Source organism: Gekko japonicus, unplaced genomic scaffold (assembly GCF_001447785.1).
Source record: "Gekko japonicus isolate JY-2015 unplaced genomic scaffold, Gekko_japonicus_V1.1 scaffold200, whole genome shotgun sequence".
Taxonomy (NCBI): Eukaryota; Metazoa; Chordata; class Lepidosauria; order Squamata; family Gekkonidae; genus Gekko; species Gekko japonicus.
The window spans coordinates 524,251-540,583 of NW_015160214.1; the positions used below are offsets into that span (position 1 = coordinate 524,251).

The window sequence follows — 16,333 nt, forward strand, 5'->3', positions numbered from 1 at the left end:
CTAAAGACCGTTGGGGGCAGGGTGTGTGGCCTTATGACACACTTCCGGTGATGTCAGGGGGTGTGGCATATGCTAATGAGTTATGCTAATGAGTCCCCCTAGCTCTTTTTCTACGAAATGACCCCTGAACAAAACACTGAGTAAAGTAAAGTAAAAGAAACGTTTCACTTCATTGAACTCTTGAACTGTGGTTCTATACCTTCAACTGGGACCCTTTTGTTACAAGTTTACTAATTTCAGCCTGTTCCAAACAGCTCTTCTACAGAGTTTCCCCTCAGACAGAAAACCCTCTTTTCACCTCAGTGCTTAAGCTGTCTACTTGTCTTCTACTAATTCCCACATTGTTCAGGTTTCTTTCTCTCAATGTCCCATTTGCTCTCATTGGCTGCTCTTAGGGAGAGGCTGAACCTCACCTGTCTGTCACACACACTATGATTGCTATTTATGTCCTGTTATAGTTGAGTATTTTATGTTCAAACTGGTTTTATCTGCATATAAATTTGGTATAAATAAAGGATTTTTTAAAATTGATGTGAAGAAGTCTGAGAGGAAACCAACATTTGGGAATTAAAAGAAAATGTCTTGATTCTGCCTTTATGGTAAATAACCAGTGTCGAGTCCTGCTACTGGCTTACAAGCCTGGGAAAAATAGGATTAAGGAGAAAGAATTCTAACAACTGGGGTCTAGCTGCTAAATCAAGATTGCAGATAGCATCACTGCAGTTGCACCAGTTTAGTGGTTAAGTGTACGGACTCTAATCTGGGAGAACTGGGTTTGATTCCCCACTCGTCCACTTGCAGCTGCTGGATGACCTTGGACAAGCCATAGTTCTGGCACAGCTGTTCTTGAAAAACAGCAGTTTCTGCCAGAGCTCTCTCAGCCCCACCTACCTCACAGGGTGTCTGTTGTGGGGAGGGGAAGGGAAAAGAGTTTGTAAGCCACTCTGAGATTCCCTTGGGTAGTGAAGGGCAAGGTATAAATCTAATCTCTTCTTCTTAATGGGACAATGCACACCAGCCTTGATTCTGGTGGTCTGGGAACGTGAACTCTATGAAGAAGACAACAGAATGGTGGCATGAACAGTAAGCTGAGTTTCTTACAGGAAGGACAAATAATATTCTTAGGGTTGCCAACCTCCAGTTGGTGACTGGAAATCTCCCACTATTACAAGTGATCTCCAGGGGACAGAGATCAGTTCACCTGGAAAAAACTGACACTCTGGAAGGTGGACTCTATGGCATTATACCCTGTTGGTCCATCCCCTCCCCAAACCCCGCCCTCCTTAGGCTCCACCCACAAAATCTCCAGGTATTTTCCAATCCAGAACTAACAATCCTACATACACTTCTAATACAAAGCCACGCAGCAGCTAATTCTTATTAGATGCTAGGGTGGATGCATGTGAGCCAGAGCAAATTCTGTGGTCTCGAATATCTTGCAACGTGGCGTATGAGCACTCTGATTTACTAAGCTGCTCCCATACACTGCCTGACCTCAGCACAGATCTGCTGTTGACAAATTGTGTTGTAAGACGCTTTGGATTCCCATTGGGGATAAAAGCAGGATAAAAGAAGGATCCCCTGCTTTAATCGCCAACGGGGGCCGAAGCAGCTTACAACATTGTGCTCTGCCTGCTCTCTTTTGTCCTCAGAACAATGACACTGTAAGGCAGGTTAGGATGAGAGAGTGGCTGTCCCACTGCCACCCAGTGAGCTTCCAGGGCAGAGTGGGGATTCAAACCTGGGTCTCCCCAATCCTAGTCCAACGCTCTAACCCCTGCACCCCAGTGGCTCATCGAATGTAACAACCTTACTGATTTGGTGTAGTGGTTAAGTGTACGGACTCTAATCTGGGAGAACTGGGTTTGATTCCCCATTCCTCCACTTGCAGCTGCTGGATGACCATGGGCAAGCCATAGTTCTTGCACAGCTGTTCTTGAAAAACAGCAGTTTCTGTCAGAGCTCTCTCAACCCCACCTACCTCACAGGGTGTCTGTTGTGGGGAGGGGAAGGGCGGGGTATAAATCCAATCTCTTCTCTTCTTTTTCTTCTTCTTATGTACAACTGGCTGAACAAGGCCTTCACTTTGCCCACAGAGACGCTCTCCAGGTGTTGTATTTGTCCATCACTGTTTGCAAAAGGCTGAAGCATTAACTGCCCGACAGACACCGGCAGGTGTGAGCCACAAAAGCAAAGGAAGGAAGTGTTGATAATCAAAAGGAACAGAATACGCCACAGAGAGAATCTTGTCATAAAAAGGCAGGAGATGATATTAATGGTTAACGTTGCCCCCATTGTTGGCTTTCATGTTTCAAAAATTGCTATTTTTCAGAAGCTTATTTGCCTAACAAAGCAAATTTGGCCTTTGGTCTGCCTAATTATTAATTATTATTATTATTATTTGTATGCCAACCACCCTCAGGCGGTTAGCGCAAGCTCTCCACACCTGCATGCACCCTTGTTTGCAAAGCAGGGGATTCTAAGCACAGTCCTTTGAATGACTGGGAGGTAATTGATCCTCTGACGTTCAAGAGCTTGCAGGTTCCCTGTGGGAGAGAAGGTATAAAAGACAGGGAAGCAATACCCACATCGGTGAGAGACCAGCTCCTCTAATTAGGAGTAACTAGAAATAATTCTCTCTGTTTTCCTGGGATACTTGGCAAGAAGTGGGGGGGAAACTGACCATCAGGAAAGACAGGAAGAGTTTTCAGACTTGAGCGGACACCATTCTTGAAGGCAACTGTAAGTTTGGTGCCATGCATAGAGTTTTTTTACTGAACTGGTGGGGAAATGGGTGTAAAAGTTATATTTCCCTAACCACATGGAACTTTGTTGGCTGGCTAAGAATGCAGTCCTATGTATACTTGCTTGGGAATAAAACTCATTTGGATTTATTTCTGAAGAAATATCCATAGGATTGGGCTGTATGTTGCAGTCCTATTCATAATGATGTAAAGATTCTGCTGTTGATATGTTAATTTGTTTTGTTAAAACTCTTGACACTGATCAGTCATTTATACTACAATGCTAGTTACAAATCTGGTTATGGAGAAACAGAAGAGGTTGAAAATACGTCTGGTTTTCTAGACAGGAGAGGAAACAAGAGGCTTGACATCTTGCTCAAGAATCTTTCTATCTGAATGTGTACATTTTTGACGTAAAACCCCTCAAAGACTAATTTCATCTGCTCTAAACTTTGTGTTGATCCTGCATAACCTGGTTACCGTACTGGAATTGATTCCATCTTTCTGAACTTATTTTGTATATGACATGTTGTTGGTGTGTTGCTACAGTTTAACCAAGGTAAGCCCCATGGATCTGAGTGAGATTAATTTCCAAGTAAATATACTTAGAATTGCTGTCTTCATCTGACATGCATGGCATAAATTGTTTAAATCTACGTGACTGAAGTGCCTAGCAGATCATAATTAATTCCATCCCTTTTTGTGCTATTTTCCAGACAGATTAGCCCCCCCCCCAATCTGTGGCACAATTAATAAACATCTACCTGTCGTTCTTTACATCATCTTTCTGTTTTTTTCTTCAGCCATATTATACTAGTGCAGAGGCTGATTTCAAAAGTGCTACTAAGTACATTGGGTGAATTTGTCTTTGGGGAATAGACTAAACATTTTAACTATGCCGTCGAATTTTCTTTTGAATTATGCTCTGGTCAGTACATCTCTCTCCTTCCCGAAAGCCAAGGTGAAAATAACATTGAACACTTTTCAGTTTCAGAAATAAGACTTTGCAGGGCTGTCAAATCAGCTCTGCGTGGAAGAAGAACCTGAAAAATCTTCTCCTTAACCTCTAGAACATCAGGATGCAGGATACAAACTTTGTTCTTTAACAGAAGAGGCATCATTATTGTGATTATCACTACTCTTCTTTTAGAAAGCCTAAGAGTGGCTTCTGTGGAGCTCCCAGTGGTCTTCCATCCAGGCACATATCCAGTTCACACCAGCTTAGCTTCACTAGTACAACAGGAGTGTGTGTGTGTGTAAAGTGCTGTCCAGTTGCAGCTGACCTGTGGTGACCCTGTAGGATTTTCTAGGCAAGAGACATTCAGAGGTGGCTTTGCCATTGCCTTCCTCTGCACAGAGACCCTGGCATTCTACATACTAACTAGGGCCAACCCTGTTAAGCTTCCGAGATCTGATGAGATCGGGCTAGTAGGAGATCCCAGACTGTTCTCATGGACCAACTGCTGGAAGTAGGGAATGAGAATGAAGGCAAGTGGTGGGAGGGGGAGAGGCAACAGCCCATGATTCTGTAGCACCTCATTCTGTGACCAGCTCCCCTATCCCTTCACATTTTATGACATTCAAAATAGTTTTCTCTTCCATGATTGTGTCCCTTGCGGCACCTAGTTTGCGATACTCAGTGTCCCATTTGCGATGGTTGTGGAAGAGAACCAGAACCACACTTGAGAAATGCTCTCTCCCCCTCTTTTCTTTCTGTCACCCTTTTCTCACTCAGTTAATGTGATAACAGTGAAAGAGTTCCCCTTCTCCCCTTCCTTTGCTATGTTTTCTTCCTCAAAAAGGGAGAGGAGAAACCGCCTGTGTGAAAGAGAGGGCTTGCCCCATTGGACTCCTCCCTTCCTGCCCCATGGGAGGGCATGTCACCACTCAAGCTGTGTGTGCCCTTCCTCTTTCTACCCCCAGCTTGAGTCATAGGGGCGGCGTCCACATACTGTCTCCGGCATCCCCTCACCCCTGGCCAGCTAACTATGTGTAGCCCAGTCAGACGTTACTGGTTTATGCGTGGAATGAGCAGTCAAGAGCATAGGTGGTATCTATGACCACAGTCTGAGATCTTTGAAAAGGAAGCCATCTTTACCAAAATACAGTATCTGGTCATTAGAGCACAAGAACACAGGAACTGTTCGGGAACTCTGAAAATAGAAGCTAGTCAAGGCAGACTTCACTCCATTTGCTTCCTGTTCCCAAACTGTAGCTTGTACACGTCTGACATAGTATCCAGATTTTTAACCCTTCCTGTCCCACATGGGTGGGTTTCACTTTAACCTATTATGAAGTTGGGAATGGGTCCCATGTGTACTGCTCTGCATCCCTTCTCCAATCAAATGAAGGCACATGTTGCAACTCTTTTATGACCCCACTCAGGATATCCAAATAGCCATCTATCTTGCCCCTTCTGGCTAGGTGGGCAAATGGTCGTCCTCATTGTGCCTGTTTGGTTCCATAAAGGAAACTCACCTTTTCCAGGCCTGCAGTCTGAGAAGCTTTGTTGTCCTGTTCACAAAGAAATAATGTTTTCTCTGAGATCAGGGCCTTCCTCGGTATTACTTATGGGATCCTGCACCACTTTATCTCAACAATAGCAACAACCTGATTCCTTCTAGAATACCAGACGAAAATCCTGCTCAAGGCTAGATCTGCATGCATCTTTCTAGCCATGCTGACAAACAACTGGGGGGACAGGGCTGACTCTACCATTAGGCGGAGTGCAAGTGTATGCCTTGAATACCAATTTTTGGAATACCATTAACGGGCAGAAAAATATTATTTAAGTGATAATTACTATGTCCATTTTCCCCCCGCAATAGTATTTGTGTGTGTCTTTCTGCAATAGGCCCACGTTTCAGAAGAACAAGTGTACCCTAGGAAGTAAACCCCACATGTGCTAGAAGTCCCATACATATATTCTAGGATATATGCTCTATTATAGAATTTGCTTTCAAGTAACTATGCTGTGGTGTGGTGTGGTGTGCTGTGCTGTGGTGGCTCAAGTGGTTAAGACGCTGAACTGCAGGCTGTGGAAGGTCAGTAGTTCAGCAGTTCGCTGACAAACAACTGGGGGGACAGGGCTGGCTCTACCATTAGGCGGAGTGCAATACCAATTGAATACCAATTTTTGGAATACCATTAAAGGGGCAGAAAAATATTATTTAAGTGATAATGACTATGTCCATTCCCCCCCGCAGTAGTATGTGTGTGTGTCTTTCTGCAATAGGCCCACGTTTCAGAAGAACAAGAGTGTACCCTAGGAAGTAAACCCCACATGTGCTATAAGTCCCATACATATATTCTAGGATATATGCTCTATTATAGAATTTGCTTTCAAGTAACTATGCTGTGGTGTGGTGTGGTGTGCTGTGCTGTGGTGGCTCAAGTGGTTAAGACGCTGAACTGCAGGCTGTGGAAGGTCAGTAGTTCAGCAGTTCGAGACCCAGGTGCCGCATGATGGAGTGAGCTCCCATCTCTAGTTCCAGCTCCTGCCAACCTAGCAGTTCGAAAGCAAGAAGTTGCAAGTAGATAATCATAGATACCACTTCGGTGGGAAGGTAACAGCGTTCCGTGCGCCTTGGTGTTTAGTCATGCCGGCCACATGACCATGGAAATGTCTTCAGGCAGCGCTGGCTCTTCGGCTTTGAAACGGAGATGAGCACCTCAACCCTAGAGTTGGATTCGACTGGCTTTCGAGCAAGGGAACCTTTACCTTTACTAACTATGCATTGGATTGCAGAGATCACAGCAGGGATTTGATTTGTTTCCCTCTGATTGAAGAGTCAAAAGAATCATCATCTATCTGCTGGGTCTCATATTTCAAACTAAGAAAAATGAAACCAACTTAGCAGAGCTTGGACTAACAGCAAAGCCACCTCCCCCCTGGTGATAGCGGCTCTAAGGCTGCCTTTGGTATTCTAATCAATGCTAGTTTCTCTCTCTTCTTTAACAGACTGTACCAGAAGGGTGAATAATGCTGGACAGGGCATTTCTCCTCTTGCTCCTCCATTTTGTCATGTGCTCTCTCTCGTCACCTCTCTACCCATCACTCAGGTGGGTGTTTCCCCCCACTTACCTGCCTAGTCCAAATATTGTCTCAGGCTTTCTCAATGTGTAGGAAGTCCAAGTTTGTTTCTTAAATGGTCATTTTCCTCATGAGGAAAGTGTACTTGAGACTGGCACTGCTTTTGTCTCATCAGTTTATTTACAAAATATTGGTCAAACAGAGGAGAGCAGCAGGCTAGCATGATGTAGTGTGTTGGGTCTGGGAGACCAGGACTTCAAACTCCCACTCTGCCAAAGAAGCTCATTGGGTGACCTTGGGCCAGTCACACACTCAGCCTAACCTTCCCCAGAGGGCTGTTGTGAGGATAAAGGGGAGCATGATACTGTAAGCTGCTTTGGGTCCCCCCTGGGGCAAAAAGAGGGCCATAAATATTTGAAAACACCATAGCAAGCAGACTCCTCCACAAGTCAGTAGTCCTCAAGTTTCTTCAGTCACCTTCACCAGGCTGCAGCACACTCTGTAGTCTCCTGATGCTGTAAACACCAGAAATTCTAAAGTTTCCTTCTTCCCAAATCCAAAATTGCCACCCCACCCCCCCGAGATGACCCATTATATTTTAGAGTCTAAGGCAGAAAATCCAAGGGGTACACCCCTCCAATGGCAATTAATCAAATAATTTTGCGGCTCTTTAAAGGTGCCCCCAAATCCGACACTATCAAAAGGGTACTTTAGAATGCCAAGTTGTAACAGTAGCCCTTATCTCTCCCCACAATCCAAAGGTATTTCTGCTCTACTTTAGCAGCTGTAACAACATACCAATGGGGGGCTCTTTTTAGGCCAATCCTACACAGCACACCTGTTTCACTTTCAACTGAGTCTAATTTTGGATCGGATGTATTTATTTAAAATATTTATAGGTCTCTGACCCTGCTCGAAGCAGTTTAGGAAGTAAAACATGGCAAAATAATGAAACAACGGTAAAAATTATTAAAATTTTCAAACTAGCACAGCTGCAGAAGCCTCCACTTTGTGATGAAAGGAGTCTGGTTGCCTTTATAAGAACACAAACCCGTAAAAATATTTATTTTATTTATTTATAGTCAAATGTATACCCCGCCCTCCCCGTAAAGCAGGATCAGGGCAAAGCAGGATTCCTTAGCAGTTGTCATCTCACTCATTCATGGATATGGAACGAGAGGCATATGTTTGTGTTCCGGGTGTCTTCAGTACTGTTTTGTCTCATTTGCCTTTAGGTATACTCCACTGCCCATTTCAGGCAAGGCAGTGAGCTTTCAACTTCAGGAAAGCGGCCCAGTGCAGAGTCACAATCTCTCAGTGGAAGAACAGGAGGAGGAGAACTTCCTCACTGACCCTGCTGAGAAAAGGTGGGTGTATTCGTGCTCCCAAGCCACCACTCCAAAGTGGTTGTTTTGAAAGCAGTAGCTGCGGTAGTCAAGGAGAGCTAATGACATTGTCCACTGGATTTTTCATTCTTTCAGAAAAAACACACCAGAGAAATCAAAAAGAGTAAGACATTGCCACCTGAAAAAGTAGCCATGAGTCCATGCCCTTTCTGGACTTGCTCCTTTCTAGATTAGGGAAGGCAGAACCTAAGAGTGATATTAACAGTCCTGCAGGGTAAGAAGGGACTTACTTTGATCCTGATTAGATAGCTCAGAGAGAAATACTACTACTGCATAGTTTTGTGTTTTGTTTTCCCCAGCTATTTAACAGAACACAGCTTCAGGGGGCTGAAAGGCGCTAACCCATCTTCCCTCATGCTGTTTCCTTGATGAAATGGGGATGTGGGGGGGAAAGGGGATGATTGTGCAGTGGGTAAGACCATAGAGCTTAGTCCAAATCCTAGCGTGACATGACACCACTTCCAGGTATTCACCAAAAGTGAAAGTTAAAAGTCGTTGTTTATATAGGGGTCCCATGGGTCCAAGGAGCAATTGCATCAGGGTGAATGTGCCCATATGTTGTTGTTAGGATGCAGCGTCATGCAGATGCCATATTTACCAACAATTTCCGGAAAGTCCAGGGCAAGATCTCAGCCCGGAAGGCCTTACAGGCAATTTTTGGCAAAAGACATGGGTAAGTAGAGCTTTATCACCATTTATTGTGATAACCCCTATTGTTACTTAATGCAGGTCTGTCAAACATAATTCCTGAAGACCTATGTTGACCCTTGAGAAACCCCAGTATTGCACCCCAATCACATTCATCACAATTATTGTCCTATCTTAAGGGCTAGGAAGCAGGTAACAGCCATAGGATGAAGGGTCAGCAATGGGTAAATGCCATTTTGGAATAACATTAAAGGTGCAGATGGAAGAAATCTCTTGTTTAGGAGCAAACTCTTGTCATAATAAGGGTGTATTCAAATGTGCAGATCCCTTCCCCCCCCCTTGATAAAATGCAAGAGTGTTGTAATGGACAGGGGAAGTCAGGATTCAGATCCCTGCTGGAGAAATGCAGCCTGAGCAGACTCAAATGGTTGTTAAGGAGGAGGGGATAGGATCACCCATGTCCATGTGTGTCATTCTGAGCTCCTTGGAGGAAAGGTAGGATATATGATGAGTGCATGGTAATGCTAGCTTTCCACATGCAGGGAGACTTTTGTAAAGAAAACACACAAAGAGGAAGTATTTAAATCATCATTCTGAAGGGGCAGTCCAAGAAGGTGATGACCATGTGCTGTTTTCTGTACTTTTTAGTACGATCTGACAGTGCACAAGATTGTTATCCCCCCCCCATTTCAGCCTGAGTTACTGAAACAACTAGGTGACACTGTTCCATCACCATTCTTAAAGCAATTTAAAGTGTCTCAGTCCACAACAGCACACCTTTCAGTGTATCAATGACATTTGCATCTTTACCCTTCCTCCAAGAAGCTCCTTAGAGTTTCCAGAGTTATCCCCTTTAATTCTTTACAATAACCCTTTTGGGAACATTGAGAGTGACTTGAACTTAAGTCCTCTTGGGAGCTTCAAGACTGAGCAGGGACTTGAACCCAGTCTCTCTGATACAGGTTGATCCTCTACACCACACTGGTTTCCTTTACTTTGCAGTGAAGGCCGCACAGGAGATGTGGAACATGAATTCTTGACCAGACGCCAGTCTGACAGCATTCTTATGGACAGTGGCTACCATCAGCAGATGGTATTGAGGAATTTTCTGGGAGCCATGTTGCAGAACCAAAGGTCAGTAAGGAAAATATAAGGCTGTCGATCATGCACATTACATTTTTAGAAGTACTCCTGGCCAACATTTATCATACAGCTACGGACTTAAATACAATTGTTTACAGCTTCTCACTCAGGGTATTCTTGGAGGCAAACTTTACATAATTAATAAAATGGTCTTTATTACTGCCTCCCCCAGAGATTTTGAGCAGGAAAACTGAGAAACTGCCATTATGCGTTTTAGTCAGAGTTTCTCCAACCAATTTAATAAAGGGACCAGCCAATTCACTTCTGCCTGAATGCATCAGAATGACTTGTCATTTTAAAACAACACTTTCCCCATGAAAAGTACTCAAGGCTGCTCAAAAAATACAATCCAAGCATTAAGTCATCTAGAATGTCTCGGTTGCTGTAGGTCCCCAAGATGACTCTGGTTTGCCAGTAAGTTGGCAGTTCAGAATCTCTCAGGACCAGAAATGAGTGCCAGGAAGGGCCATGTTAAGCTGGTCTCCTGGACGCCTGTTATTCTGCCATTGCTACAGTGGTTGCTGAAAATACATCTTTCCACAGCAGCAAAAAGGGGATTAGGGGATTTTAAGGCGACATCCTCCTTATCCACTATTCTAGCTGTCCAAGCTGCTGCTGCGGTTTCCAAAATTTGTCTTGCTGGCTCAGCTTTGAGCCAGTTAAGCATACTGGAGCCATCAAGTGTTTATGTAATTATTTGATTTAGAGCCCATTTTTTAACCATATGGTCTTCAAAACAGCTTATATTTCATATGGCAATATTACCCCCCACCCGCAATATAGTAGCCAGTGGTCAGTTTACATGTACAGAAGCTCTATGCATGTGCTAAATACATGCAGTGCCCCTGTTCATACAATATAACAAGTGCATATATTAAGATGATAATGTGCAGTGTGCTCTTCCGGAAGCTGTAAAATGGAAGCTGTAAAAGGTAAGAAGGATTCCTTGAAGTGGTGGAAAGCTAGTCTCAGTGAGGTTGATAAAAGGGAACACCGGCTGTGGCCAATAAAATGCAAGTCTGTGATCAGGCAGGCAAAAAGGGAATATAAGGAACATATAGCAAAAAACATAAAGATCAACAATAAAACTTTCTTCAAATACATTAGAAGCAGGAAACCAGCCAGGGAGGCAGTGGGGCCCTTGGATGACCAAGGGGTAAAAAGAGTAGTGAAGGATGATAGGGAAATGGCTGAGAAGTTGAAGGCATTTTTTGCCTCTGTCTTTACTGTGGAAGATGAGAAGTGCTTGCCCACTCCAGAACCGCTGATTTCAGGAGGGGTGTTGAATGACCTGAGTCAGATTGAGGTGACAAGAGAGGAGGTCCTAAGACTGCTAGACAACTTAAAAACTGATAAATCACCAGGCCTGGATGGCATACATCCAAGAGTTCTGAAAGAACTCAAATGTGAACTTGTGGCTCTCCTGACAAAAATATGTAATCTTTCCTTAAAATCTGCCTCCATTCCTGAGGACTGGAAGGTAGCAAATGTCACTCCCATCTTTAAAAAGGGTTCCAGAGGAGATCCAGGAAATTACAGGCCAGTCAGTCTGACATCAATACTGGGTAAGTTTGTGGAAACCTTGACTTCCGGAAAGCTTTTGATAAAGTTCCTCATCAAAGGCTCCTAAGTAAGCTCAATAGTCACGGGATAAAAGGACAAGTCCTCTTGTGGATCAAAAACTGGATAATTAATAGGAAACAGAGAGTGAGTATAAATGGGCAATTTTCTCAGTGGAGGGTGGTAAGCAGTGGGTACCACAGGGATCAGTACTGGGTCCGATGCTTTTTAACTTGTTCATTAATGATTTGGGAGTAATCAGTGAAGTGGCTAAATTTGCAGATGACATGAAGTTGTTCAGGGTGGCAAGAACCAGGGAGGAATGTGAGGCACTCCAAAGGGATCTGTCGAGGATGGGCAAGTGGGAGTCAATGTGGCAAATGGGGTTCAATGTGGTAGAGACTGACCCAGAGAGAGATCTTGGAGTCGTGGTAGATAACTCAATGAAAATGTCTAGACAGTGTGCAACTGCAATAAAAAAGGCCAATGCTATGCTGGGGATTATTAGGAAGGGAATTGAAAACAAATCAGCCAGTATCATAATGTCCCTGTGTAAATCAGTGGTGCGACCTCATTTGGAGTACTGTGTACAGTTCTGGTCACCACACCTCAAAAAGGATATTATAGCATTAGAAAAAAGTGCAGAAAAGGGCAACTGGAATGATAAAAGGGTTGGAACACTTTCCCTATGAAGGTTAAAATACTTGGGGCTCTTTAGCTTGGAGAAACGACGGCTGAGGGGTGACATGATCGAGGTTTATAAGACTATGCATGGGGTAGAGCAAGAAGTACTTTTCTTCCTTTCTCACAATACAAGAACTCATGGGCACTCAATGAAATTGCTGAGCAGTTGGGTTAGAACAGATAAAAGGAAGTACTTCTTCACCAAAAGAGTGATTAACACATGGAATTCACTGCCACAGGAGGTGGCAGCGGCTACAAGCATGGACAGCTTCAAGAGGGCATTAGATAAGCATATGGAGCAGAAGTCCATCAGTGGTTATTAGCCACAAGGTATAGATAGGAACCCTCAGGCTGGGGCAAGTGATGCTCTGTATTCTTGGTGCTTGGGGGGGGGGCAACAGTGGGAGGGTTTCTAGTGTCCTGGCCCCATTGCTGAACCTCCTGATGGCCCCTGGTATTTTTGGCCACTGTGTGACAGAGTGTTGGACTAGATGGACAATTGGCCTGATCCAACATTGGCTTCTCTTATGTTCTTTTATACTTTAAAGTTTTTAGTCACTTAATATTTCCCCTGTGCTGTGGTTGGCATCCTATGTGCATCTATTCCTTATGGATCTTTTTACATTGTTGTCTACAAATGTTTGCTCTTTCTTCTTTCCTCAGAGGTTGTGTTCCTTCCTCTTCTCCTTTCAATCATGGTTTGAGCTCACTTCACTGTCAGTGATCCTCTTAAGTTTCACCTTTTCACAAGTTCTTTTTCTTCCTCCAATTTAAGGAGTGTATACCACCTTAGAATTCAGTCAACACAAGGAAGCAGTTGTCCCATATTTTAACAGACGCTTCAGGAGATAAATACAATACCCTTGTATGCTTCCCTTCCTCCAAGTGTAACATAGAGGATTCTCTCCTCCCCACTTTATCATTATAGCAACCCTGCGAAGTAGATGTGGCTCAATGACTGGCCCACAGGCATCCAGTGAACATCATGGCTATGTGGGGAGTGGAAGCTGGGTCTCGCCTGTCTTATTCTAATACTTTAACTGCCACACCACACCGGCTGTATCCATTACCAAACCTATGTGGATCCAACCACTCTTATCCATTTGAGCAGATACCCTGAGGAGAAAGCAGAGATCTATGACTACTGCCTCTTCTCTTTTTTCTCCCTTCAGGTCTCAAGATGTCAACAGTGACCATTTAGAGAATTTTATTACTGTCCTGACAAAGCTCATGGAACTGTAAATAAGCTTCCTTTCTTCCCATCTTGTCCTGGTCAGTACCATTCTCTGAGTGTCCTTTTTTTGCAGTTCTTCCTGCTTTGCAAGCAGTGTGATGAAATAAACTGTCATCCTACTACACATGTCTGGAATGCCCTTTCCTTCCACTGAAAGGTACCATAAACAAAGAAAAACAGAATCAGACTTATGTTGCCCATGGTTATACTGTTAAGACTGCTGAAACTCATAACGATTATGTATTTCCACTTCAGATGGAAAAGGATTCCTAATGAATAAGAAATCTCCTAGGTGGCAACTGGCTTTTTTTTTTTGGTGTGGACTGCTCTTCGTAAGTCAGAGGAGTGTGTAACCAACTAGAAAAGTATCAAAATACTATTTTTATTTTTCCATTGTTCCAAAACTCTCCACCTCCAATCTTGTTTTTATGGAGTGAGAAGAATATTAGATTTCCTAGGCCAGGATCCTGGTCACCTAATGCTGAGCTTGGAACACTTTTATCACACCCAACAATTTAAGGCTGGGGATACGCTTGGCCAAATTAGCACTGGGGCTTCTGATGATTAGAAGGAGAGGTAGTTGACTTTTAAGTTTAATGGGAAGCATCTGCCTAGCCTCCAGGTTCAGCACCATGGACAGCTTTCTGTTGTGGATAGTTGAAACTGAGTGACCCCAGTAGTCCCTTATTTCAGTCAAAAGGTCACACCCAAAACAATCATGTCCGGAAAACAACCAAACTAAATGTAGGAAGTCAGATGCTTAGCCCAAAGGTTGAACAGAACAAGGTGGCTGAATGTCCTGTACTATATGTCCAGGAGGTCAGCTGTGTTGGAAGCAGTAGAACAAATCTAGAATCCAGTGGCACCTTTAAGACGAACAAAGTTTTATTCAAAGTATGAGTGTCCATGCACATGAAAGCTCATGCTCTAAATAAAACTTTGTTGGTCTTAAAGGTGCCACTGGACTCTAAATTTGGCCTGTACTATATCAGACAAGTGGTAGCAGGGCAGTGCAGTAATAATGCTCATCCCTGTATGTAAAAAAATCCCAGCAAATAAGAAAAAGCACATGGAGCAGAAAGGTTCTAGTTTAGCACTTCATACACTTAATTTTCTATATGCAGGGAATGATTAATACATGATTACTGCTTTGTACTGAATCATACCAGTGGCCTACCAAGGTCAGCACTGCCTAGCCAGACTGACGGCAGTTCTCCAGGGTCTCTGGTAGTGGTCTTTCAAAAAGGTGCCACTGGACTCTAAATTTGGCCTGTACTATATCAGACAAGTGGTAGCAGGGCAGTGCAGTAATAATGCTCATCCCTGTATGTAAAAAAATCCCAGCAAATAAGAAAAAGCACATGGAGCAGAAAGGTTCTAGTTTAGCACTTCATACACTTAATTTTCTATATGCAGGGAATGATTAATACATGATTACTGCTTTGTACTGAATCATACCAGTGGCCTACCAAGGTCAGCACTGCCTAGCCAGACTGACGGCAGTTCTCCAGGGTCTCTGGTAGTGGTCTTTCACATCGCCTACTAATTGGTCCTTTTAATTGGTGGTGCTAGGGACTGAACCTGTCACTGAGCTACGGCCCCTCATCTTGCATTGCCATACCCTACTGCGAAATGCAGAATAGGTGAGTGCAAAGAATAGGGTGTCTACCTTTTTTCCTAGCAGCAGCTTCCCAGAATGCAATGTAAACTGCTTGTGAAACACCCAGTTACTCCTGCTTCTGACCCCCTCCCCACCATCCACAAGCAGCTTTTCTAATGAGATGGAGACTGCAGCTTTACAAACATGGGAATCAGAGGCAAAACTGCAGGTTTTCACTTTGGAACAGATGGAGTGACTGCAAAAACAATCGGCAACAACCGCTTGACTCTTCTTTTCCTCTCATCCTCTTTATTCCACAAAAGGAGGCAGGCAGAGTCCACCATTAAAAAAAACAAAACCTGACGGCAGACAAGATGCTAGTGCCATAATTCAAAGCAATTTGACATTCACTAACCACAAGATGTAGGAAAACTTTTTTTTACTTTCCTTTAACAAAAACAACCATCTTTTCAATATTACAGGCAATACTTCTCCACATTGCAGTTTCTGGCCTTTATACTCTTCTTTGGCTCCTTTGCCTTGGAGCTCATACGGATACTCTTTCAGTTCTTCCTTTTCTTCTGATGTTAATGTGTTCTGGAAGGAGACAAAGAAATGCCCCTGATGTTAAGTTTCAGATACAGAAGAGCAACTCTTCCTGTATTAAGTGTGCATCCCTTTGGGGAATGACAAAGCAAAATAATAACCATTCTATAAAGTGTGGTTCACGGACAGCCAAACTTGAAGATTACAAAAAACATGCACTAAAATTATGTCTCCAAGTGAATATTTTAAAGAAAACTGATAGCACAATCCTATGCAAAATTGGGTTCATATATGTCTACTAAAATGTGGAGAAAGTCTGCACAGGACAATTTAGCAATTAAAACTCAGAACAGTTTATCCAGTTAAATGTGGGAAACTTTAAAGGGATTTTTTCCCTAAAAAAACGTGGAAAAGAACATTAATGTTGTCTCGAGGTTCAGAGGGTTAAAGTGGATGAGAAATATTTTAATCAAAAGGGTGTTTTGTGTACAGCTAAGACAGTGAGGAGCTAAGCACTTGAGATCCAACATTCACAAACTCAATGCTATCACAACTAAAATATAAATGAAATACAGATGCAATCTTGTCGCATTGCAACTCCACTGGCAAAGAAAAATGCCATACAAATATTCCTTTTAAGCAATGGCATTAGGGCAAAGTATATATGAAGCAATAACTGCTTTTTGCCTCTTTTATCACATGGGGAAACCTCTCACCTGAACACTTCCAACTCTT

The 16,333-nt window shown here is 43.3% G+C and overlaps 2 protein-coding genes across 2 annotated transcripts in view; one reads left to right on the forward strand and one right to left on the reverse strand.

Moving 5' to 3' along the window:
- The first annotated feature begins 6,726 nt into the window (after positions 1-6,726).
- GHRH (growth hormone releasing hormone) lies at positions 6,727-13,460 on the forward strand. The gene is made up of 5 exons (XM_015410317.1): positions 6,727-6,806; positions 8,013-8,144; positions 8,752-8,856; positions 9,834-9,965; positions 13,391-13,460. Exons 1-5 carry the CDS (start codon positions 6,727-6,729, stop codon positions 13,458-13,460), a joined length of 519 nt encoding a protein of 172 aa, XP_015265803.1.
- A 1,923-nt stretch (positions 13,461-15,383) lies between these two features.
- The window catches only part of RPN2 (ribophorin II), a 46,531-nt gene continuing 45,581 nt past the window's right edge, over positions 15,384-16,333 (reverse strand). Inside the window, exon 17 of the mRNA XM_015410392.1 lies at positions 15,384-15,649. Within this exon, the coding sequence (XP_015265878.1) occupies positions 15,640-15,649 (10 nt within the window). The 3' untranslated portion in view covers positions 15,384-15,639. The remainder of the gene's footprint in view (positions 15,650-16,333) is intronic.